Source organism: Vespula pensylvanica, chromosome 8 (genome assembly GCF_014466175.1).
Source record: "Vespula pensylvanica isolate Volc-1 chromosome 8, ASM1446617v1, whole genome shotgun sequence".
Taxonomy (NCBI): Eukaryota; Metazoa; Arthropoda; class Insecta; order Hymenoptera; family Vespidae; genus Vespula; species Vespula pensylvanica.
This window is the reverse complement of record NC_057692.1, coordinates 6,592,091-6,609,865: the sequence shown is the minus strand read 5'-3', so window position 1 is coordinate 6,609,865 and position 17,775 is coordinate 6,592,091. Positions and strand designations below refer to the sequence as shown.

General features: G+C 37.3%; 1 protein-coding gene and 1 long non-coding RNA gene across 2 annotated transcripts in view; one reads left to right on the top strand and one right to left on the bottom strand.

The window, feature by feature from the left end:
* The window catches only part of LOC122631035, a 32,716-nt gene extending 15,795 nt beyond the window's left edge, over positions 1 to 16,921 (top strand). The window contains exon 2 of the mRNA XM_043816221.1: positions 14,100 to 16,921. Coding sequence (XP_043672156.1) covers positions 14,100 to 15,057 — 958 coding nt within the window. The 3' untranslated portion in view covers positions 15,058 to 16,921. The remainder of the gene's footprint in view (positions 1 to 14,099) is intronic.
* Positions 13,085 to 15,545, bottom strand: LOC122631036. The gene is made up of 3 exons (XR_006327604.1): positions 15,416 to 15,545; positions 14,078 to 14,245; positions 13,085 to 13,935 (listed from the first exon to the last, which is right to left on the bottom strand). It is a non-coding gene; the product is annotated as an uncharacterized LOC122631036 (long non-coding RNA).
* Positions 16,922 to 17,775: the final 854 nt, after the last annotated feature.

Here is a 17,775-nt window from a genome sequence, read left to right as displayed (position 1 = left end):
GAGAGAGAGAGAGAGAGAGAGAGAGAGAGAGAGAGAGAGAGAGGATGGGAGAGAAAGAGAGAAAGGAAAGAGAGAGGAGATAACTACTGCGTGATCCTTTGTACAATGTTACTTCGTCCGACAAAAGAATGCATGAAAGTCCATCTCGCTGGGTCCATCCTCTCACCGATCTTGACAATGGAATTCCAAAGGAAGTTCTCTTTTCTTTCTGCCGCAGCTATCAATGGGCAGGTAACCAATGGTCGTCGAACACTCTCTTGGTCGATGTGTGTTTCTTCTTGTTGTTTTAATCCTTCCGCGTGTATAGTCCGACGTGGCACAAGTAAAGGTAAGGAATAGAGAAGGAAGGGCTTTTGCTCGCTGAATCCTCTTTCAATGTCGCTATACTCCAAGCAAGAGCATTTGCATAATCTATAAAGCGGTATTATATGTTGAATAAAGTTTCTCTCTCTCTCTCTCTCTCTCTCTCTCTCTCTCTCTCTCTCTCTCTCTCTCTCTCTCTCTCTCTCTCTCTCTCTTTCTCTTTCTACATCGTAAGTTGCGCTTCCGTATAGCTTCATTAGGTCTATTTGGTATCGCCCATTGGCAGCCATGGTTTGGATTATAATTCTCCACGTGTGCATAATGTTCACGGAACGTCTGAGATTTACGCTAATCTGGTTAGTATCTAGATAAGTAACGTATTTTATCGCTCGGATTTGTTATTCATTCTTGGGTAATATTTACGAAGCTCGTTGTATTCCTTCGTTCTCTTTTTTTTTTTTGTTTTTTCTTCTTTTTTTTTATAAAACATCTACATCAAATTCGATTTAACATTTCAATCGGAGATAAGAAGACAGAGTCATTTCTTGTTTTTCCATGGAACTTCGATGAACTAGTCTGGCAAGCCTATTTTTCCAAAAGACTCGTTTTCTTTCACATCCGTTCGTTTTCGAGAAATCGACTTCTTTGGTACGACCATCCAGACGATCCTTATCCACGCTAAGCTTTTCTACGTTTTCTTTTCTCTTATTCTGCGTCTACGAAGCACCTGTTTGGAATATTTAGTCTCTAAACAAAGTCATGCAGGTCTTTGCTCGAAGAGATTCTCAATTATCGTGTTTCGTGGGCGGGAGAAAAGGCTTAGAAGAATCTTGTTAACGACGATAGCGTTAATTAGATATAATCTGACATTTATTGCTTCGTACTCGTTACGAACATTGAGAATGACCGTGATTCCGGTTCTGCTATTATATAAATCAAGATATTCTTAATAAGAACCAACACAAAATCGCGATAAAACCGGAAAGTTATGAAATTATAATTAGATGTCGCCACGATGATTATCGATTACAAAATTACTTAAGTAATTACAAGAAAATAATGTAATGTAGGTGTAAATGTAAATGTGTGTGTAAGAGAGAGAAAGAGAGAGAAAAAGAGAGAGAGAGGGGGGAGGGAGCGGGAGCAAGTTCAAGAGCTTAGAATACTCGTCTTTAAAATTCTTCTCACATTTCTCGGAAAGTGCACGTTTCTCACAATGTTCTCCGCCTTCTTCCTTCACTTTCAACATTCTCATCGAAACTTGGCGCCATTCTGCTTCGCGATCGACGATAGACACGATCGAGAGACTTTGCATGGAGCTGTCTTCTCTTTACTCGGTCTGTAGCCTTCGAGACTTATATCGATGTTCATTTAGCCGTCACGGAAATGTCTGAAGAAATAAAAAAATGGCAGGCGTGGGAACGAGATTCCAAAAAGAAGAGAAGAAAGAAAAAGAGAGTGTGAGAGAGAGAGAAGAAAATCTTCGTGTTTCTTCCTCGTACGATCGGAGAACCCGATTAATAGGATTCCGTTAAAACAGCCGTAAAGTCTCGTCACGTAGACCATGCATGCCTTAAGCTCGTTAATAGAAGGACAGAGCATGCTAAAGAAAAAGAAAAAGAGAAAGATAGAACCTTGTTTTCGCATCCCTTGCGATTTACAACGCGATAGACCTTGCGAACTGGCGAAGCCACTTAGAGTTAGTTCGCTTGTTCGCGTGTAATCTTATTGAAAAGGGTCGAAGATCTTCGCTCGACCGCAAAACACTGACATGATTGCATGATGATTGCGTGTTCGACAGTGTACTGGAACTGGACCAGATTGTTAGAGTTCCGAAACAGAAAAGAAATGAAAGTATAAATTTCGATAATTTCGATGAATATACACAATCATATATATATATCGAAATTATCGAAATTCATACTTTCGTTTCTTTTATGTGTATATATATATAGCGGTTCTACCTTGCAATTTTATACCTTCTTATCGAAACGATGAAAGCGACAGAGTAAAAGAGACGAAGTAGAGAGATGAAAACTCGTGTCGAGAACGATAAGGATGATCCAATTACTAGAATGATAATTAAGAGATATTATTCACACGATCGATACTTGGAGGTACGACTGTCGAGTGCGAAATACATGTTTCTTATCTCTATAATTTATTCGTTGTTCCTTGAAATTATCTTCTTCGTACGTTAATAGTAGCAAAGTGTAAAACCAGTGTAACATGGATTCGAATGTTCAATGAAGTATTTTCTTAAACAAATTTAATATTAACTAATTGACTAGCGTATATCTTATAATGTTCGTACAGGAATACGACATATGATATAGTAAATCTTAATAATGAACTTGTGGATACAAGTAACGATAAAGTAACATTTATAAATAGAGCGGATATTTATAATATCTATTCGTTATAAGAAATGAACGTAAATTAAAGATTGCTTGCACGTTCTTTGGCGTTCAGTCACGTCGTAAAAACTAAAATAAATAGTTGAGGTAGGATAGATACACGTTGTTCGTCAATAAATAACAATCAAAGATCGTAAGTTACTTTCTTAAGCGAGCCGGCAGGTGTTAAAAAGACGATTCCAAGAATCCATAGCAGTATCCGTTAATCGCAAGGAGAAGACACTTCCTTAAAAGGGATTCGAAACGTGGTTGCAGCCAATTACGACGAGTGACGAGCGCTCTCTTTCGATGTCTCGAAGAATTCTCCGGAAGGCGGCGACTCGAAGAAGGAAAAAGAGGAAACGTTTAATGGAACGATTCCAAAATCGAGAATCAGCGGTACATTCCGATGCGTCTTTCTACGAGTGCGAATTACTTCACGAGTTCGTGACGTGCTTCGTCTTGGCGCCATTAATATACTAATTCGTTAAGTAACTATTAATTAGTTGGGTCGAGATGTACACGGTAGGACGATGAGCTTCTAAAAGTTTCTTCCTTCACGGATGTCGTCGCTCCGATCCAATTAGCTAATTAATGTCTTGTGAATCCGGCTATATACTATACTAATTAGCCGATTTATTGGTGCGGAAAAATAGAGAGAGAGGAGAGAGAGAGAGAGAGAGAGATAGAGAGGAAAAGAGAGAAGCAATAGTCCTACATTTATTTTAGAAAAGTTTGCTGAATGATAGGACAACGTAGATTCTCTTCATCGTAGTTTCTAAGCATTGTCTAGCACGATGTAGGTATTTTAGTTTTCTATGTATGTACATACATATATGCCAGTTTGAATGCATGCTGGTTCCATCGAGGGAAGATACTTCGACCTGTTATGGAGACGGAAGAGGGTAGAAAAGGGCTACGTGACCGAAACAATACGAAGCTTGAGAAGGTACGTTTTCTCTCAGCGGCTCGTAGCAGTGTTCTTTTGATGCTTGGTAAACTTTCCTTGTTCTTTTCTTTCTCGCATCGTAAATCTCGCGGTTCTCGTCGTGCTGCTAATTAATATTTACCGTACCATGTTTCTACGTAAAGAGTAGACCTCGTAAGTTTGAAGCATCCATGTTGTATAAAAGCTACAATTATTTCTCGAGTCTTTCGACAAAAAATTGAAATAAAAAAAAAAAATATAAAAAATAAATTTGTTCGGCATAATTTAATTATAAGGAATTAATACAAAAAAATTAAATTTAAAAGAATTACATTATCGCCAAACGATCGAATATAACGAATCGATTAACACATAAAACGAGTTCGTATATGTAAGTATGTACATATATAGCACAAGCATTTAGTCCCCTAAAGTTTCTCTCGAAGCCATACATCTTGGATAGGTACTTTCCCGATGGGGCTGTTTCAAGTTCCACGTTTGAACTAACATCTTCTTTTCCTTTCTACATCACGGACCTTTTTCCAACGACCTTTCAGAGGTTTCTCCTCGTTGAAAACGAAGTCCCGTGTGTAGTACTAATGGAAGTCTATGTTGTAAATAAGGTACGAAGACGAGACTCGGTTATTCATTTAAAATTAATCTTCTTTTTTTTTTAAGTTCCATTTAATTTCACGACAAGATAATATTTCCTTTTATTTCTAATCGCTTTGGTGTCTTTAGCTAAAAATAAAATTTTATTCAACGCCCGCGGTAAAACGGAATCAATGATCTGTAAAGAAGAACATAACGATCCTATTTACGCCGTAACAATAATTACGAAGGAACGTGCATGGTCATTAAGTCTGGCTCTTGATTATGTGACACAAAGTAATCGCCGTGGCTCGTGAAGAAACATTTTGCCTTATGTTTGCTCGTCGATCTTCTCTCGCTGCAATTCACTTCCTTTCTCTCTTTCTCCCTTTCTTTTTATCTAGCAAGAAAACGTGTTCGCTCTGCTATTCCTGTTTTTCCTTACGCCGTTTCACAGACGAATTACCTTGGCAGCCTCTTTACCTTCGTTGAAGTATCAAGCTTATGATTCAGCTTGGAATTTCTTTCTCCGTAATTTTCGATTGATGACATCACGTCAGAAGGAAATATATATATCAATTTTTGAACTTTCCATTTTTCTTTAAAGCAGGGAATCCCAAGTGCGGTTCACGGGCCAATTACGACTCGTAAACCTTAGAAATGTGACCCGTCATATCAAATTATCCGCGATTTTAAATTTATAGAAATGATGAACTGAAGAATGTTGAAATCAAGTATTCTTATCGCAGCAATTCCTTATTGATTTTTATAAAAGATTATTTTTCACAGAATTTGAACGTATTTTTCCGTGACAGTTTCTTTTTGATCCGCTAAATATTCTGAAATTTACAGTTTGGCCCGTTTAGATAATACTTTGGGAACCCCTGCTTTAAGATAACGACGACATATTTCATCGACGTTTTATCGACAAAAGAAAAAAAAAAAAGAAAAAGAAAAGAAACGACATTTTATTAATATTCACGAATTTTACTTGCTTCCTTGCACACGAAATTGATTTTCCCGTGTTATTAAACTCGTGCCGGTGATCAGGATCCAAGGAATGTTCTTTACCATTCAAGATACCAACTCGATACGGAGAAAAACAAGAATCGATTATCTCCAAACAAATCCATTCCCTTGTCCTGACTCATTGCGGCAGGATTATATACGACTACATCGTTCCCCTAAGAAAAAGTAACGAAAGAATTAATCGTGGCCACGACTTAATCGATTTTCAATCTTACGTGTTTTCTTATGAGTCATCTCGTATAATCGAAGGAAACTAAATAATCGAATAAATATCATTAATAATTCGAATGAAGTCGAATTATTAACGATACGTTTGCTCCTGTACTCGAATAGAAATTTAAATACGATTTCTTCCATCTTCATTGAGAAAGAGGATGGGAAACAGTTAAGGGAGACAATTCTTTTTGCCAGGATCGACATTACTTTTCTTTTTTTTTCTAAACTACGAACGATCCTTCTCTTTTATTTTTTTCGATCGTCCCTTCCGTCGTTTCTTGGCAATGTCTCGTAGATTTAATGGGCCGTAAGGGAATTTCAACGTTTTATCTTTCTTTCCTTCTTTCTTTCTGTCTTTTTTTTTTCTTCTTACTTTCTTTATGAGGCGAACCTAGAATAGACGATGTTCAACTATGAAAGTACTCCCTTTTTATCTTTTCTATTTCTTTCGGTTTTTTTGCTTTGCTATTCTCGTCCCATTAATCAAGGATTGCGTAAAATTGCTCGACACCCTGATCGGTAGCACTATGTATAGATAGTATACATAGATAGATACATAGACTGCTACATCGATATATAGTACTATGTATAGAATGTTAGAGCATAGAGAGGAAGGGAGGAGAAAGGGAAGGGCAGTGATCGGTTGTCGATGGGCACTTCCCTTTTCACGCCCGGTACCTTCTAATAACTTTCGTCGCGCACGGGCCGCAGCTGTATCGTGGCTGCCATCCCACGCCAAGCAAATTAATCTTCTACTTCCTTCTGTTCTTCTTTCTCCTCGTTTCTTATATCTTGGAATAGGTAACTGATGGCTATATCCGATAAAATTCTTCTTTAGCTTTAGATCGATCCTGACGTTTTCTCGAAGCACTTGGAATTTCTTCTTAACTTTCTGCACAATAAGTGTACGAGCGAATGCTTCCAATGAGTTTCCTCATTCTTCTTCAAACAAGAATAAACTTTATCTCGCATACAACGCGAATAGGATTGATCGATAACAATTGTATTGAAGATTATATTCTGAAAATATTTTCGAGGATAAATTTATTTAAACGATAGCTTCTTCTTCGGTATTAGAAAAGAAATTCTATTATATGACTTGATGCAGTAGTTTACGATGCAATTAGAATTAATTAAAAAAATGTGGTTCGCTGTATCTTACGATTAGTACAAGACGATAAACTCCGACTATATAGGAATATATGTATGTGTGTGTGTATGTAATTGGTCTCTTTGATTATATTTTAAGTCCTAATCTAAAAAATAAACTATAGAGGAGATACTCCGTTTGTTGTCTTTTTCTTATACTATCTCGTTTAGCACGAAGGTACGATTCCACTCGTTATCTACGATGAGCATTCGTGGAGTCGAGACAATTCACATCTCGACGATATATGTAATCGAGGGGACGAGTGAGCTAAGGTATCGGCATGCGATGAGTCGACCGGTTCTTTTCTTCTAAAAGGATCGTTAAACGGACGACTCCTAAGTCCGTCTAAGAGAAGATGCCCTTTCTCGTAGGGTGCCTACCAAGGAAGAGAACCTTTCTTGGTTTCCGACGTCGTGTTCTCCTGGAGAGATACATGGAAATCCTTCTGAATTCTCGTTAAGATGGCCGAACCGGTTGTCGACCGGTCGACCCTTCCTTCTTGGTTAGGATGTCTTTCTCGAATGTACTTTTCCTGCTCTAGGTCTGCGTTTGTGATATTGATTTTGAGCCGGTGCGTCTGTGGTCAGGGTCAAAGGTCACATCGCTTGACTTCTCGAACCCAACCAGAGAATATGCGGTGATCGCATCGGGCTTTCGCGAACGATCGATCATGTTCGAGGAAGTGATGGATGAACAAATTGATTTACATGAATTACCTGTCAACGGTTTCCATAGATTATTAATAACATTATTATTTCGTTTTAAAAATGTAAAGATAGAGAGACAGAGAGTCATCGTTATAATTTTATGACTAATGAAGTATCAGTAAATGATTATTATCTCGAAGAGTTTATGACTTATTCAATTAATTCGAATGATGGAATTGTTTAGAATATTATTTTTATTAAAATATGTAAACGTGTTTAATTAACTCTCTCTCTCTCTCTCTCTCTCTCTCTCTCTTTCTCTCTCTGTTTCTTCCTCTCTTTCTTTCTCTGTCTTTTCCTCTTTCTCTTTCTCTTTTATCTATCTATCCATCTCGTACTCTCTCCTATTCTTATTATAATTAATTTCTCGTCTATGTTGAAAGGAAACATCTAATTTGATCCTCGTTCTCGTTTTAATTTCACACAGCTGTTCGAGAGCGAGTAAGAGTCTAGCATTATGAAATAACTGATAGGAAATATCATCGGAATAGTCAAATAGAGTCGGTATTTAATTCTTTGGAATGAAGAACATGCTAGGAATGTAGGAATCCTATAATCGACAAGAGTTCTAAGCATCCAAGACCTGCATGTTCGGAAGGAAGGATATAATTACAGAGCACCGACCGACCAATAAATGCGAGTTAGTCGGCACCCAAACAAATCCAGACGCATTGAGATTTATGGACGTCACGTCCGTTCAACCATTTTCTCTGCAACGAAAGCGAACGCCCTGTGGTTTAGGACCGTGAAACATATTTACACATACACACATCCTTAATACAACTATATATATATATATATGCATAGTAGTCGAAGATAAAAATCGAAACCAAGTTCATTGCCATCCACTTTGAGTATACCTATTCGGCCATTATACTTTTATTCGAAGATTTTTCGAAAGATGATGATGAATCGAACATCTAATTGAAATATATCCATTTTCATTAATTTAGTTTGAAGCAACTTTTAGTTTATAAGTTTCGTAAGCGAAGTTCTCTTAATAACTTGATTTATTCATGTAAACGTTCGGGATAAACATACGGAACCAGTTGGAGCATACTTTCTTACGTTAGAGTTATTATCGACGCGGTCTGCGTTCATTATTCATACACGTCGTACTTATTATCATGCGGTAACATATGCGGAAAGGATGTCACGTAGGAATAAGAAATATTCTCTGAGCTTAGGGACCATCATTCAATGACAGAATCGATCGTTCGCGAATTTGGCGACGGGAGAAATTTATTTAGTGTTTCTATTATTAGAAATACGATACTAGTCGAGTTTATTTTTTTCAATCTTCTATACATAGTTTCAAAAACGTAGCTCTCTTAAATTCAAATTAGATGTCTATGTATTTATAGACTGTATAATGCATATTTATTTCACGTCCAATACTATTTACTTGCGGTAGTAAAACGTGAAGTTAAAAAAAGAAAAAAGAATAGACCAATGCTATCTCATTTTGATTAACGAGAGTGCATATCTATGTCTTCTGTCAATACACATTTACAGATCGTAACTTTTCTATTTTTATAGCTTTAAAATTTCGGCAGATTTGACAAATGTCCAAGTTTTGACACGATTTAAACACATGTTTATCTATTTACTTATAGGCTTACCCTGTGAGTTCGCACAGTGAAAAATTTGTTCCAATTTGTAAGCCTGATAAATATTCCGAAGGTAAAGCGTAACTCACGAGTCTTGAATTATGCAGAACGATAAATTCAGCACGTTGTCTGATTATCTCACGTGACTCGCAACATGGTGGGATGATCTGGTAGACGTCGAATTAGGCTAAGTGGCTTTTCCAGTTTCTGTCAAGACAATACATATTTTAGTTTTCTTTTTCTATCTCTCTCCTCTCTCTCTCTCTCTCTCTCTCTCTCTCTCTCTTATAACTTATTTCTGTCACGGTCTCTCCGTCTTCTCAGCTACGTTCTTCGTTCTTTGTAAAATGTAATCGTATGCGTACGAGCGTGCACGTGAACATGTGTAGCGTTCCTGGCACGAGAGAAGTCAACGCTGAGATCGAGTTATACGAGCGAGAACCTCGCGTGGACACGAGGCTACGTTATTCACGCCAAGCGTAGTATGTTTGCTTGGATCACTAAGGTGAACAAACTCCTTCTATTCCTTCGGTGTCACGCTCCAGGATATCTCTGCGATGTTCTTCGAATGATTTCTCTGCTACTACGAACGATGTCTCGAGCACGAAACTATGTGGGAAGATTAATGGCCGATAAATTTAGTTGCAATTTTTTTCATTAAAATACCAGTCAACTTGTCTTGGAAATAATCGAAGAAATATTACAATTTCTACAAAAATATTTCATATCATTTCTGTTATATCGTCTATTTATTGAAACTAAACCCGCTTGACGAAATATTTCGATATAATATATCGATATTCTATTTCTTTCGCCTGAGTAGTTAGATTCTGATCATCAAAAGTGTCTCGGTATCTCCGACATCAAATTCCATTCGTTTTATGGAAATTCTCGCGACGGATATTCCAGGAATCGGGAATATTCGGGGATCTTGAGAATCAACGCGACCGATCTTCGATATCTAATACTACCTCTATAGATTTTGCTGGTATCGCGTGCGTTAGCACGCGCCATTATTCAAGTTCCGACCCCTCGAAAACTTCCAGTCCCTTTGACTCAGGGACTGCAATTATTTTTCTCATAGCTTTTATAGTTTCCTGATTTTAGGAAATGATAGAAGATACTAAGAAAAGCAAGTAGTATGTTTTCGGTAATTCTTTGTTTTACGAGGAAGCGTTTCGTTTGACATTGAAACAACATAAAAGGGCAGATACGATTATCGAACACGTCAACGTAATTTGATTAAAATTATACCAAAGGAATTACATGATCACTATAATTATTATGAACAAGATTTCACACTTGACACGAAAAATGGAAGGAAATCTATTCATAAATAGAGAGAAAGAGAGAGAGGTGATATGTTGCAGAAACTAGTCGTAAAGACATACGATTTACATAATAATAATTGTATGTCGTAACATCAATTTCCGCATTACCGTTGGTTGAATGTAAAGTAAAAATTATGATGTGGTCGATATAAAAAGAGTATCGGATAGTTGGAGGAAGGTCTTTTAACTTCATAATTTCGATGGGGATTGTAATCTCTCTCTCTCTCTCTCTCTCTCTCTCTCTTCCTCCCTCTTCATCTCTCTCTCAAACTCCAGCACGTTAACTCGACCAAGACACAAATTATAGGCTTCGCGAGCCCATTACAACCCTGCGGCAACCACCGTCGTCTCATCGCCTCGTCCACCTTACCCTTTCTTTCTATTCTTAACCCTTCAAAGAAAGGTATTTTGCTTGCGTTGGAACGCACTGGCGAACTGCCGCGTTATTCTCTCGTTTAAGCTTTCACGTGATCGTACCCAATTTGTATTGGAGTACGAAAGAAAGAAAGAGAGAGAGAGGAAGAAAGAAATAGGATGGGGTCAACGAGTTGTCGTTTAAACTCGATAACTTACCAAGATTTCTGATACATCAAACATATTAAATAAGAACGCTTTTCAAGTAACATCGCATTCACCATCCTGAATCTCAATTTAATACTTGTGTCTGAAAAAAATTCTGATGTTTAGTCATAATACAAGACATCGGAGTAATATAGAACTGGAAAGTATTATGATCGATATCGTTATTATTAATACTATGATTATTATGACTATTATTATTATGATGATGAAGGGTCTATACGACTTAACCCAAGTGCACTTATAGCTCCACAACTTATCAAGAGCAATTTCGATAATTCTCCTATGATCTCTCTGTAGACGTTTAATCCAAAGATGGTAAGGAAATAAAGACAAAAGGAAAGCGAGATGGGTACCGTAAGGAGGTGTGCTAAACTGGCCGATATTCCGAGTTATTAGAGTATTATTAACCGAGAAATCAAGTGGATGCTGCGTAACCGCCGATTCACGTGATGATCATGAAGATTAATCTCGACTCACTGTAAGATGCTACACAGAGATTTCTTTTCATTTGTCATTCGTCTGTGTGTGTTAGTACGTGTGTGTCTTATTTACTCCTCTGTCTTCTCATTGCTGCTGTTGCTGTTTCTGGCATCTACCACCTTCCACTTCTTTTTCTCTTAGATTCTTTCCTCCAGTCATCTCTCTCTCTTTCTCTCTATCTCTTTTTCTTTCTTTTTCTCGCTTCTTCTTTCTCTCTCAGGGTCGCCTCTTCCGCGTTCCATCAACCTGCCAATCCTGTGCTTTCCTCGAATACGTCCGGCCATAATGGGCCACCGAGGAGAGATTCTGCGTTCCTGCTTCGCCTTCGGCCTTTGAAATCAACCTTCGATGTGTTATTTCGCTATGCGATAAGAGGAAAACGTGCCTGCACGGATAATAAACAAGAATCATCTTTAGAGCAATCAAATCATTCCGATTTGATCATTTCAATCCCCACAATTTTTTTGTATCATTGATATAATGTGTTAATTAACTTAAATGGAATCAAATTCGAGAATCTTCGTATACCATTTCCAGACGTACAACGGGTTCATTCACAAGAAAGCTTTTTTTCGTTTTTCGAGGATCGTTCGTTGGTTTTAAAAAAAGTCGAAGTATCACAGGAGACCATCTCTCTGTCTGAAAGTTCTTGCGGTTGTATTGTACTTTGATACGATCGCTAATGGCCAGGATTAAGTCTAACGTAGGGTAAAAAACAACAAAAAAATAAATAAAACGAAACCAAGATTCTTTTCACGCGAAGGAAGAATAAAAGAGAATGAAAAATAAATGAAAAGGGAAGCCAAAAGAAATGATCCTCGAAAGTATAATTAGAATTAAACAGTCAAATACGATTATGGTAATTATGAAAGTATATGGTAGAGTGTTCAATAGGTTCTCTTGTCAGGCTTTTCGAAGAACCAATTCACCCTTTTTCGCGGAAACAACGAAATCTCTCTTTCTCTATCCCTTTATTTTACTTTTTCCTTTCATCGAGCAGCGTTTATCGTCATCCTTCTGCAACAAAAGCTTCGATAGCCCGGAGTACTCGAAGTGACGACCATGCGAAACGTTCGCCTGCGATGTGATGGAAGGAGGAATAATTTTCCAACGAGGGAGACGCCTGGCTGGCGTATTAATTCATGGACATCGCGTGACGGACGTCCCCAGATCTCCCTCTCTCTCTTTCTCTCTCTTTCTCTCTCTTTCTCTCTTCAGGATGGACGTTGTCCGATGCAAAACGTTTACTCTTTTGCCAACCTCTACCCAACCCAAGCCCACCTACCTCGTTTTTTCTCCGCAACAACGTCATCGTATAAACGAATATTTAATTATTCTTTTATAAATTCATATTTGAATTTCTCCTACTTTAGTCCTTTATTGTCTCCAATTACTTATTGGTGTTACGTTTTCAAGGATATGCAAAATTTTTTGTTCATCTTTATCTTTATTAAAGATAAAGAAAAACTTTTAATTCCGTTTGAATGTTACTCGTAATAACGTTATTAGAAATTAATTATCTTTTATTTATGGTCTTCCCTGTGAATCAATGTGATATTATTTCATTTTGTATTGTTGCAATATCGTATAGGATACTTACTCGTATATACCATTTCACGGTTTCACTGTATCGATCGTAGAAATGCGAAAAGGAACAGAAGATACATTGAGTTTTGCGTCGAGTTAAGAAAATAGCGGTGAAGAGTATAGTAATTATGAAAGCATATCTCCGTGTGGTGAGTAATTAAGAGGGAAAGATGATTTATCATCCGTACGAACGCATGTTGAGTTGTTTTACACTGGTAGAATATTACGAAGAAATGAGTATAGTACCTATCTTCGAGATACGAAAGTTTCGTGTTCATTTTATATCTAACAACGGTCTTGATAACATAGATGAATAGCACTAGGCAACACGAAACGATTTAACCTCTGTAATAGACCCTTTAATGATCAAAAAACGTTTATCATGAGTACATATTATACTTCATCGTTTAACAGGTAATGACTCTGTCGTTACGTCTAAATCGTATAACAAATCTATTTAATTCATCGGCTTCTTAGACCTTTCAAATAATCAGATTCGATTTCCGAGAAAGAATCAAATGTTCAATTTGATTGTAAAATTGTCGAGACGGCTCATTAGAAAACTCGTCACTTTCACGGTCAACGTCTAAGTAAAATTTTGCTTTGTCTCTTTTCTTGGATACGGGAACCGTATTTATGGTATGGCAGGTAGTTTAAAGCTTCTATCTATCTCTCTCATTCTCTCGTTGTTCTTACTCCAATCGTTTCTTCGAGTAGCATCGGTCAGGGTCGTGCTTGGACTCCTTGTTCTTCTTCTTTTGGACTTTACGACGTGGCAGCCGTGATGGATCGTTCCTTAAGACGACATAACTCTTTGTCCTCCTCTTCTCTCCTTCTAGATTTCTATCCATTTTCCTGCCTCGCCAATCTACAACGATAATGTCGGTGTCTTCGAACTCGCAAGATATTCCTCACCCCCAAGGCACCCCTTCTAATTGGTTACCCGAACGAAATAACGACGTACGACAGTGCGACAGGAACGTCCATAAATCGAGTCAACGTTCTGTGAAATCGATCAGTTGAACCTACGATATAGTAATAGAAATATTAAGAGAATGAGCTATGGAAATGCGAAGAACAAGAAATCGTAGACATTGAACATTTATAAGGGATAACTATTGATAAATATTTGATATGAAAATAGTAGACAGTTATTAGAACACGTACTGACGATTATCTTTTATTTCAGATTACATCTTCTGAGTGGTAGTCTCTTGATCATTTCCACTGGCATTCTTGCGATTGGCGCCGAGGATGCTCCACCGTCCTTCGAGACCGTCCATACCAGTAACGCAGCTATCTTGAACCGTCTTGGCTTGGCACCCCTTCAAATCCCTGATGGACATCACAAGAAACGTTTAGCCGGTCCCGAACCGCCTGGACTGAATTCCCAGACACGAATTCATCAACCGTACAGTCGTCGACACGGTCATCGGGACAGTCATATTTACATCGTCAAACTACCAGCCAGTCCGCCGTACTACACGATCACAAAGCCTCACAAAACGTCGAAGGATGAAAAAGTAATTAAAACGGGACCGAATCTTCCGGTTGGTTTTCATGGTAACGGCAAGCCAGCGAAGATCTATCATTGGAACTTACCTCTGGTGAAGAAGATTACGGAAAAGAAGAGACTCCAAGCACAATTACGAATGGACCAGGCTAGGAAGAAGTTGGAGGAAAGCAAAAAACATCAGCAATCCGAATCGATTTCTATTGATAGAGCCAATTCCGTTTTAGACAATACCCATCGCCAAGACACCGAGAAAAAGAGAATTATGCATAAGATTTTACCATCTAAGCATATAAGAAACAATGATAAAAGATTAAATTATCCCGAAATAATCGATAAGAAATCAGATTCAGCCAAGAAAACCATGAATAGTTTATCGACGAAGACTTACAGGCTCGACGATTCGAATATGCATAGAATTCATTTGACCAACGAACTTCACGGCTCAAGAAACACCTTGCCGAAGGTAAAGAAACACCGGAAGAAGGCAGCCATGTCTTATTATGCGCCAATCACAAGCAAGACAGGCTCTACCAGCATCCACAAGAATTTCTCCGGAAATGGCAAGCCTAAAGCGTTCTACGTAATAGAGAAGAGTCGTAAACCCGTCTACTATCATCCCCTGCTGCCTTAATCTCCAAAAACGTTCTTCGCAAAGTCATGCACAATCCATGAACGACCTAAGGAATCTGTTAACTTTAGTAGATTCCTCTTCGCCACTTTGCTACTTTGGTTAAACAGAATCACGAATGGTCGTTTGTTCGATAACAGGAAAAAGAATGAGAGAGAGAGAGAGACAGACAGAGAGAGAGAGAGAGACTTAGACTATGACCTCCGTATCGACGTGTGGTCAATCATTATTCAAGGTCACGCGTATCCTACAAACCGTTCCATTTCTATCACAGTTGTTAGAACACATTAGGTTTAGGTCGAAGACGTTTCTCTCTTCGGCGAATGGAGCTTATGTTTAAGATAGATTAGGTTTAACTTACGTGCATAAAACGGTGCGTCCGTTCGAGTATCGGATCGATCGATTATAACTTAAGTTCAATTATTTTAAATATCTTTTCACATACTTCTTAATCTTCCCTATAATTGTATAACTTTGATCGAACTAAGATAGGCGATTGGAACGATTGAAAAGATAAGAACAGAAGCAAGATCGGAAAGAAAGTTTTTTATCGTGTCCATAAAAATCGATCGGTCTTGAAAACTTATCAAACGCACCAAGTAAATCGACCTTACGACCTTATTTCGACGTCGACTAATAGTTCTGCGTTGGGATAAGGTCGAACGGTGATGTTTCTTCTTTTCAGTAAGAAAATATCAAAGCTCACTTTCTCGTTACTAGATTAACGCTGTATAATTATATTTTTCTAAGTATAACGGATACTTTTTTATAGCCTCGCTCGTCTGCGAACGATCTCTTGATTGAAAATAAAAAATCTATCATGAAGAAATCGCACGTATGGACGATGCCTCGATAAAGACTGGACAATATATTTCTTCGTGGAAGGTATGCACGTCTTTTTCTATCGATCGTCGGATCGCGCAAGGATCTTTCATTATACTGGTTTTGCTATCGAATCGCAAGAAGAGAGCGACACGAGATCGCATTTTTTTATATTCTTATATAGACGTACGAAGATAAGAGAGATGGACACATACACACACACACACATATTATATATACATACGAAATACATACATACATATATACATATATATGTATGTATGTATACATGCCGTACCTACAACATACATATATATGTATATATGTCTACATGCCGTAGAGAAGCAGTTTAATACAAACGAGCCACGTCGTGTGAGAGAAACAACATACTATGTATTTACATTGACCAACAATTTTTCTTCTCCTCTCACGATAAAGTTCGAATATAATACGTATCTATCTACATATGATGTTACTATCGAGATAAAACATTAATACGATCGTTGGCTCGTTTTCCGTTTTCTATCGCGTTGATGGGTGCAATCCATTATTTCGCGTTACGTTGTACTTGTATATCCCTAGTAATAGTGGACATTATTTCGACTGGTTACTTATTAATAGGCATACCTATTTTTCTATCTACGTATTTTTAATTTATATCGATTAGTCAACTGTACGTAAATACTATACTACGTTTATGGGAATTTTCGATTTATTTGTTAACACGATGAAAATTATTATTATCATTATTATTATTATTATTATTTTTATTATTTTTATTATTATTATTATTATTATTATTATTATTATTATTATTATTATTATTATTAATTTTCAAATGCTCCAAACTATTAGTACGAATGAGTAAGTACATATAGTGTTATGTAATGACACACATACGTACACGAGCGTACACACAAATACACAGTTAATATTAAAAAATAATATCGTATTATCAACTGTATGACGATGATCGTCTTTGTATTCAAAACGAAAAGAAAACTTTGGCTATGCATCATAATTAAAGAGAATTGTAGAAATCTTATGGGAGTTCTCTTCACTAAATGAGAACCACTGTTTGCAACCCGTTATAGCATACTTACGATAATATCAGAAGGCAGTAACGCAACAACGACGGCGAGAGAAAGACTTCGTCCGGGCCCCCGGGCCCATATTTTTCGGTAATTGATCGTATAAATTCAAATTTGCAGGAGAAACAAGTTTTTCTTTGGTATTAATGCCGCAAGAAAATTTCTCGTCGAGCGTGATTACCGAGAAAGAAAGACAAGAAAAGAAAAAAGAAAAGGGTAAGAAAAAGAGCGGTCCTTTTTACAGCAATTTGCTGAATTCAAGGGGAACCTATCTTATCTGTGTTGACCAATCAGCGAATGTTAATTAGAAACACGTGTCTTGTTTCTTCTAAGACTTAGACTGTCAATTATCATAATCTTAACTTTATCAAAAGTAATACGAATATCGTCGGTTCCGAACGATTTATTACGTTTTTATAAAGTACCCGTTGTTCCTATTTACACATTTATCATTACCGTTCGGTCTAATGATATACTTAGGAAGGAGAAAATACGAAAGGAGGATGAAAGAATGAAGAAAAAAAGAAAAAATGCGAGAAGAATAGAATCTTTGTTAATATAGAGCACTCCTGATTGATATCTTCAATAATTAAATGTCTAATGAGTCTTCGAATGATTAAATATTCTTCGGTTAATCAAGATTCAAAAAAAAAAAAAAAAAAGAGAGAAAGATAAGAAACAGAATCAAACGATTCTCTTATTTTAAGACAATACAAGACTAATCTTAGCACTGAATCTTCTTAACCGTGTAATCTGGTCTACGAGGTATGTGGAATGCTGAGCAAACTGGCCGTATCCTGGGGACCCT